Source organism: Teleopsis dalmanni, chromosome 2 (genome assembly GCF_002237135.1).
Source record: "Teleopsis dalmanni isolate 2A chromosome 2, ASM223713v2, whole genome shotgun sequence".
Classification (NCBI taxonomy): Eukaryota; Metazoa; Arthropoda; class Insecta; order Diptera; family Diopsidae; genus Teleopsis; species Teleopsis dalmanni.
The window spans coordinates 166,567,182-166,576,078 of record NC_051847.1 but is presented as its reverse complement, the minus strand read 5'-3'; the positions used below and the strand labels follow the sequence as shown (position 1 = coordinate 166,576,078).

At 33.7% G+C, this 8,897-nt stretch overlaps 1 protein-coding gene across 1 annotated transcript; it reads right to left on the bottom strand.

The window, feature by feature from the left end:
• Nucleotides 1-6,657: 6,657 nt before the first annotated feature.
• Nucleotides 6,658-8,571, bottom strand: LOC119676112 (segmentation protein fushi tarazu-like). Its single transcript, XM_038087341.1, has 2 exons — nt 7,614-8,571; nt 6,658-7,313 (listed from the first exon to the last, which is right to left on the bottom strand). The coding sequence occupies exons 1-2, from the start codon at nt 8,569-8,571 to the stop codon at nt 6,658-6,660; spliced, it is 1,614 nt and encodes a 537-aa protein (XP_037943269.1).
• Nucleotides 8,572-8,897: the final 326 nt, after the last annotated feature.

Genomic DNA, 8,897 nt, shown 5'->3' with positions numbered 1-8,897 from the left:
TGAAATAAAGAAATTTACGTAGGCGCTCATTGCGGCGATTTATTCCAGTTGCGAACGAGGACGAGCTTATGCGCTCTTAAGGAAGGCATAAAAACTCGTAATTACGCTAATATTCGGCGGGGAAAAGTTAAATGCAAAAATGTGTGCATGCGAAAAACTTTAATAATTCCATTAAACATTAATAGAAGTTTTTCCATTAAATTTTTTGAAAGAATAAAGTATTGCGAAGAAAACATCAAATAAAAGAAATTAAATTTAAAATTCTTTTGTTATTCATCTTTTACCATTCAATATTCTTGTTAATCTTCCTTTTTCATATCAACGAATAATACTTATCTAATATATAGTAAAATATAATATATGAGAGCTGCCTTTACAATCTTGCGTCAAACAACGAAAACACTGTGATTAATCAATGATTACTGTGGTTAATGGTTTTGTTGGTTTTCGAAGTGTTTTCCATTACCATCAATACATTTTTGCATTGAATTATACCGATTTTCGAACAGCTTTGCAACTCCAAAGCTAATATTTCCAATCCCAGGGTTTTGAATGCATCTACGGCCTATACGGGCGTAGAAAAATGCTCGTCACGCATTTTTTTCTTAATGTTTGGAAACAAGAAGAAGCGATTCAGGTGCCAAGTCAAGACTATAATGTGGATGACTCATCAATTTGTAGTTCTTAGTGCTCAAACACTGTTTTCTTTGAGCTTGTGGGAGCTCGCATTGGCGTGCTGTAGGATGTTCTTTCTTCGACGGTTAGTTTTCTCAATTCTCCGAAGACTTTTGGCAAACAACTTATTTTATACCACTAAAAATTGACTATTCTACGTTGTTCATGTGGAAATGACAGAAAACACTCGAAAGAATTGTATAACGACCTGACGTAAGCACACTGGACAACAGAACTATAATACAATGCAGTCTACTACTAACTTATAGCTTACAAAAAAAAGGTGATCGTCCTAGAATACTCGAATTAAATGTTTTCAATCAACAATACAATATTTGTTTTAATTTTCGAGTTGGGAACTTAACCGTTTCATTCCTCAATTAAGCTACTGATGTCAATAAGTACATTAAAGTTACTTATTCACAGACTGCATATATCACTCAGATGCTAACCGGACATGGATATTTTGCCACATGGGAAAGTTGGATCTATCCGGTTGCATTGATGGCGATGGAGACTGTGACAACACAGACCACACCTTCTTTCACTGTCATGTGTGGTTGACATTTAGAGAAGAGATAATAATCCGGATTGAACCAAGAAATTCTGAGAACATTGTGCAAAAGATGGGAAAACTGGCGAATGATAAAGTCATATATGATTTAAGAAAGGAGAAACAGAAACTAGAGTAATAAATAAGACAGACACCAAAAAATGCAGTAAAGAGTGGGGATCTGGATGCAGATCAAAAATGAAAAGAGCATGGCTTATAATGTCAATATAAGAAAACCTTCTTTGAAGTAATTCGGAGGTGGTTCCGGGAATAAGTTTCTTCAAAATGGAAGTATTTTAGTCCGTATATGTAGAATATGTTAATATATTAGAGAATTGGGCTCAACATTCTACATATTAATATGTTAGGGAGTTGGTCACACCATTCCGACGACGGTCGATTTGAGGATGCATAAACATTCCACCTCCTCACCACAACAAAAAAAGGTGTAAAACACTGCATATATCAATAACTATCACACAATTTATTTTCTTAGGATAAACGAATTAATAGGGAACGCAATTTATACTCATTTAAAATTATTATTAGCATTATTAGAATTAGTGTTAATAAATTATTAATAAAACTATAATGTAAGGACAATTGTCTTAAGTTGGAATTCAAGTCCCAAGTGAGATTTTGAATCTTTGTATAATTATAAAAAATTGAATTTGTATGGCATATTTATAAAATGAATTTGTTTTTGATAGGAGCATGAGCAGAGACTCATATAAAAAGGAGTTTTTAGGAACTTCCTCAAGGTACAATGAAAACATTTAACTGAAAAATTCCAATGTATTTAGTGTAAAATGGTTCGAAATATTACACGTCACTAAATTTTTAGTATGTTTCAAATATGAATATTTGAAGTGGAAACTATTGTTGAAAGAAGTTATGATTAATTAGTAGTAAATTATCACATACGGAATTGATATATTATTACAACATATATATTATACCAAGATAGTCTCCAACTAAGTAGGGCTCATACGAAGATATTTAAATTTTTCTTTTACCAATGCCATTTTTCCAATATATGTTATATATATATCAATTGAAATAAAATATTTGAGTAAGTAAATGTCATATACCACGTGCGTCATAATCCTGTTAAGTCATGCCAAAATCCCGTTCTACTTTTCGGAAAATGTAGAACTTTATCCGCAGAAAGCCAAGCAACCTTACCTTCTGGGATTTAATATTTCAAATATTGTCTTATTCCAATGCATAAGCGCATAATTTGAAAGAAAGGCGAGTAATTCGACCATAATGAAATCCTTCGCGGCGACATTATGGTTAAAACAATGAAGACGGCACATACCTGCGATCAACTACCAATTCTCGTTAAGGCAAAGATTAGGTAAAAGGAACAGGCGACACTGGTTTTCATCTGTTTTCTCATATGATTTGCGAAATGACATAGTAGGCGGAATGGTTGTAAACATAGCAGAGATCAGCTAAAATTTGCGAAAAGGATTATTCGCGTTATGGTATCTGAAAAGTAGTTCCCAATGTGTTTCCAAATAAAAGGAGTTTTGTTTTTATTATATTGTAACTCCTTCTCAGTTTTACTCTTTCCAACATTGTTTGACCAACACTGTGCTCGCAACTATTTAGGACTAAAAATATATTTAGAACAGCACAAATTTGGTTTAGTCTAGGATTAAGGTAGGTAATCCGTTTGTTGAAGAAATGACAATGGTACGCCTTTCCTAAATTTACCTTGGACTTTAGTTAACGATTTGCAAAAAGGATGGAAAACGTTATATTTTGACAAAAGGCGGAACTGTTTTTGAAAATTAAAAGGATTACGGTAAAGGATTAACTTCTTGTCCTTGAGATGTTCGTATCCTTTTCTCGATTGCATGGTTTCACTTTTCCACGAATTTTTAGATAGATCTTATAGCATTTTGCATTATTAGCAAATTTTACATTTACGAATAAAATCGCTTTTGTGATGTTTTGCGAATGAAATGTAGAACTGCGAACCTAAATTTTCGTTCCGATGACGATTGGAAGATCGCGAAAAATTTGTTATTTTTATTGTTAAAAATATTACAAAAAGTTTTTCAATTTGCCATAACTCTTTCGTCATTTGTACGTAAGTAGCATTATTATAAGTATTATTTTTTAGGAATAGGAAAGTAGTAAGAATCCTTTTTTGACCTTTCCTTTCTTTATTCATCATTTTATTGCCTTCTTGTTGTGATTTTTTAACTCTTAGATAGTTAAAATCAGCGGCTGTGCTAGATGAAGAACCCCTTAATCTACACTAAACCTCTTTTACAGTATTTTTACGCATGCTTCTTAATCAACTACAGAGGGATCGAAATGTTGAATCGAATTGTATTTAAAAAACCTTTAATTGAATGATAATTTTTTTTACAAATTAATGTAATTAAATAAATTATTTTTTGTAAAACCAATACTTTTAATAAATGACAATATAATTATATTAAACATACTTAATTGAATTATTTAATATTAATTTAATTATCTTAAAAATTTTATAGCACATATCTGATATTGACTACCAGTTTGACATAGTATTGCGATCATGACGGATCTTTTGTGGTGCTAACCGATCTTAACTGAACAGGAGAGACTCCGGCCGTCAAATAAAAGTCAAAATGGGGTCATTTTAATGTCAGAAGGGGATACGAACTTCCCAGCAGCAATCTCTTTTTCTATTTTAGACAATTATAAAAAACGTGGATCCTGCTAATAAGACAATAACGTGATAACCAATCAGATAATCTGCGGAGGGATACTCGTTGGATTCCCTATTCGCAACTGCACCACTTGAGCAGCGTTTATTTCTTTGGAAGTTTTTGAAGAAATGAGGAGAACCAATCATCTTCCTCACAATGACTATGAGAGCTTTCACACATCGTCTCAAAGAAAAGAGTTTCTGAAGTAAGGAAGCACTTTAAATGTGGAATTAATGGAACATCTGCCTTACAGTCATGACTTGGCAGTCACTAACTTCCTCTTGTTCTCAAAATTGAAGAAAAAATACGTGGCGTGTATTTTTTTACATACAATCAGGTCGTGAAGACTTTCAAAATCTTGCTGTTGAAAACTTGATTAAATTAATTTATTTCAATGAATAATTTTGATTACTGCACGGCTTTTTGACTGCAAGTCTTTGTTCTTTAAATTTTTTTGGTGGCTTAAATCGTGGTAAACATTGACAACTGATTCCTTCTCTTGTAAGATTCTTCGGCCTCTTTGAATAAGAAATCATCTTCTGCAGGTAAAGGCCATTGGTAAAAAACACCATTTTTTATAAAAGTATAATGACAATATTCCCTTAAATGATCATGCTTTTAAATAGTCATTCTTTATTTTGATAGATTATGAGGACTATTTACCTTTTAAAGTACATGCATCATAATGGCACTTATATACGCCACTTTACGTATAATGATGATCCTTTGATATCTTGAATATCCTTTGATAAAATACTGTTTATTATTAACTCATATAAGTTTATTATTGATAGAGAAGATTGGCTATTAGCAATTATGTGAGTATATATGCGTGGAAGACTAGCTGGTTACTCGAGAGTACCTATATTTTTGGAACTGTTGATTTCATCCTTGTCTTCAACCCCATCTACTTACGCCATGCCCATGATTTGTGGCTTTGATAAACCTAATAAGTATTTAGTCTCTTACTCATATATCGCTCCCCTAATTAGTGGAATAAGTTTCTATATTACTGTGGAAATCTTCTCCATTCATTCTTACGAGATGATTTTAGTGGGTTTAAGTCTCACATTGTGGCTTTTGATGATTTCCATAAAAAAACTGCATCTTTGCTGTTAACGTTAGAAATAGTGGCAGTAGGATGTAATCGGGGCACAATAGGCAACGTGGGGGCGGGAAAGCGTTGTTAACTTGCATTTTTTTTTCATCCTACATATATGGTTCAAATACATATATGTTTCACGAATTATTTCAGAGAATGGGTTTTAGCACTAGTGTCATTAACTATGGTAATTGCATTATATATTATCTATTTGAGGTTTGATTTGGCTTTGTTTAGTGAATAACTTCTAATGACTAGACTAATTTAATATTGAAATTGAAAGCTGACGATCCATTGAAGATACTCTGTTTGAATTGGCAGTCAAAAGAAAAGGTAGATTAATCAAGTTGAAGAAGTTGTTGGTCCAAATGTGACCTTAGAAAATACGATAGCCTTACAGCAGGTTATTTTATTGTAAGTAATATGATCATTAATTAATATAAAACACTATTCGCGACTATTTGCTTTTCTCTGAGCTTAAAAAATTTTTAGCAATATAAGCAACTTGTGATATATAATTCTGTTCGTCCATTTTCCTCTGCATTCATCTGTATATTCATCAGTATATCTGTACAGAAACTCATGATATTAAAGGAAATAGATTACATTTTATTTATTTGCGTACTGCTGCGTATCAAAATCTGATCCTTAACGATTGTTTGGCAGGATAACGGATAAATGGAATTGACAAATTCTATGACATGAAAAATGACCAATCGACTTCATAATTTAATTCAATTGATTTTAAACGGTGGCGCAATCGGGATATATTCCACACTAAAGGGAACCAAAATGTGACACTTTTATCCCAAAAAAGAATATAATAAATGAAAAAAATAAACAAAAATAAAACAAAGGAAAACAATCGGTTTTGATAGAAAGTGAAAAATTGGTGGAGGAAAACGATTTGCAGCTGTTCAGATTTTGATAAGTTGTTACGATTGTGGTAGTTTTTGGCCTTTGAAGTTTACTGGAGTTTATTGAAGATAAACTGGAGTTTCAGTATTAATTTAGACTGAAAATAATATTAAAATATAACGCTTCAAAAATAATACTATCCTTTGATTATAACAATAAAATTTTATTCATTTTTATATTGAAGAGGTGCATTTCTTATTATCTGGAGTAATATGTTAGTGACAGTCTTAAATCTCTTATTACAAAACGTTGATATATATCAGTTATAAAGATTATATAGTTTTATTTACATATATACAGCTAAGAGTTTCTAATTATGAACTCATGGCCCGCCACGAATCATACTCTTAATTTCAATTATTTTCCTGATGTGCATTATTTTCGGTTTTGAGCACAGCGGCGTATGTTTCGGCTTCGAGCACAGCAGTTTCCATTGCCGACCGAATTTCCCAACACCCCGAGTTGAAAGTATTTTCAAAGATTTTGCTTAGGTTCTATGCGGTATCGCTCACGAAATAATTGAGCGTGCACAGTAAGCGGTATCCTTTTGCGTTGTGTTTCGCCTGTCTCCTGTGCCAATTTCGAAAGGTAGATCCTCTTCGACCATTTGCGTTTCACGAACAAACGGTTGAGAGTGTTCCTTCGAATCGTAAATCCAACTGCATTGACATGCCATGTCACCGCTTGGAAAGTGTGTTTCAGGGCAAATAGCTATGGTTGGATCCTGCTGTCATTTGAATTTGATGCAGTTGGTGTTGCTGTGGTGTTTGCTGCTGCTGTTGCATTTGGTGATGATGCTGATGTTGGTGCTGGTATAACTGCTGGTGATGGTATTGTTCGGTTTGTTCGAATTGATGCGCATGTTGATGTAGATGCTGTTGAGGGTGATGAGGTTGTGGTTGAGTTGCTGGGATGTCTTGGCCAAACTGGTGATGAGAGTGTTGCATACGATAATTACCAATTGGTGATGGATATGCTGCTTGCGTTGAGTTTGGTAAGTAAGAAGGATATGCAGAAGAGGTGTTAAAAGCTGGTACATTTGAAGGCAACATTTGATGTGGCATAAATGGAACATGCATTGGTGCACTTATTGGTGGCATAGTAGCATCTATCGCTGAAGCTGAGAAATGTAAGCCATGTTCTTCTGTGGGTGGATCTAAAGAACGATCTTTCTTAGACTTCATTCTACGATTCTGAAACCAAATTTTAATTTGACGTTCTGTTAAAGATAAGGCCTTTGCAATATCAATACGACGTCGACGAGTTATATAACGATTAAAATGGAATTCCTTCTCTAACTCTAGCGTTTGATAACGTGTATATGTTTGGCGGGTACGTTTCGAGTCTTTATAATCTGTAAATAATAAGAAAAAAATTTAGTTAGGACTATTTTACTTAATAAAAACTATCGTTTTCAATAGAGTGGTTTCGAAAAGTAGTGAACTACAACAACAACCAAAAAAAAATTTTTTTTATACTATAAAGTAGGTGAGAGTTGTGATATGTAATTAACTATTTAAAAGTAAACTCAAAAAGTAAACTTAAAAGAAACCTCTTTATTAGAAATTATAATAATAATGGCGATTTCATAATATATATAAAACAAAATAACAGGTAGATTACATATATTAAAACTAAACTTCTTAAAGCCTACCTGATGAGGGACTATTGTCATCACAGTTCGACCAATTGAATTCACTAGCTGTCAAAATTTGATGATTGATTTCATTTTTCTCATGAGTGTGTTGATTGACAGGCTTGTCATTTGGTGACAGGGGTGGTGTACTTATACCATCGACTATTGTCGTTGCGGATGTAGAAAGCGAGGCTGTTGTATTTACTGGTTGTGCTGGCGGTGGCGGTGGTGGTGTTGGATAATCGCCATGTTTATAGATTTGGCTTGACTGTTTCGTTGTTGTTAGTGGTGAACATACTTCTGTGTAGTCGATATCACTACGAAGTGGCGATAGCACGGTTTGAGTTGAAGGTGTTGGTGGTACATGACCAGCTAAATAGTCGTCTTCAAATGTGGGTGGGGTGTTTGGAGAATTACTGCTTTTGCTTTCAGTGCTTGAAGATTTCCCAGTTTTCTTCTTTTTGATAGTTTCGAATGTTGTGTAGAAGTAGTCAGGTGTATATTTCAGTTTCTTGACAGGATTAGTGAGTAAAGCACGTAGTGTACTGGGTCGTAGTTCAATACTATTGGTAGTAGCAGTTTCCTCTAAACATGCAGCTTTACGTTTAAGTGGTTTTGGTTCAGATTTTGCAAGTGATGTTTCATCCAAAGTAATCGCTTTCTGTGTTTTTTGTGTTATATCCTCCGTGCTAATATCTGTCTTGATTTCATCTTGGTATGTACTTGGTTCACTTCTACTACTACAGCTATAATAACTACTGTCATTATATAGTTGAGCTTTAGTTTCAAATGTTGGTGAATTGTATGTGCCATAGTTGGGCTGATAAGCCATTGGATTCCAAGTGGCATTATTTTGCTGATGTGTGGCGCTATGGTAAAAGGCAGCACTGCTGTCATAATAAGATCCATAGTTGTACATGTTATGTGAAGTTGGTTGACTGTTAGTATAATCCGGGTAAAAATTTGTTGCTGCCATTGCAAAGGAGTATATTTACAAAATATGTATATGATGTTCAAATACGAAAATAAAAATATCTTTGAACTTCTAACTACGAGGTGTGCACGCGATGTCGTTTGGTAACAGAATGAACATCTCAACGTAGTGATCCTGCCTAAAATAGTCGAAAAAATTATTGTCCTCTTACTGTACATGCATAAACGCTGATTTGGCACACGACATCACATATTTTTGTTGTTATTTATCCGGGTTTGTTGTTTGTCCTCGCCGTTTTGCTCGTCATTGCACATAAATATCCCTTGACACATGCTGTGTCTGTTGAACACGAAAAAATTTTTTTTTTC

What these genes read in the sequence shown, in the direction of transcription:
- LOC119676112 (XM_038087341.1), bottom strand. Translation starts at nt 8,571, where the DNA reads ATGGCAGCAACAAATTTTTACCCGGATTATACTAACAGTCAACCAACT. An exon ending in TGACAATAGTCCCTCATCAG is followed by an intron (nt 7,314 to 7,613) that starts GTAGGCTTTAAG and finishes TATTATTTACAG; the next exon opens with ATTATAAAGACTCGAAACGT.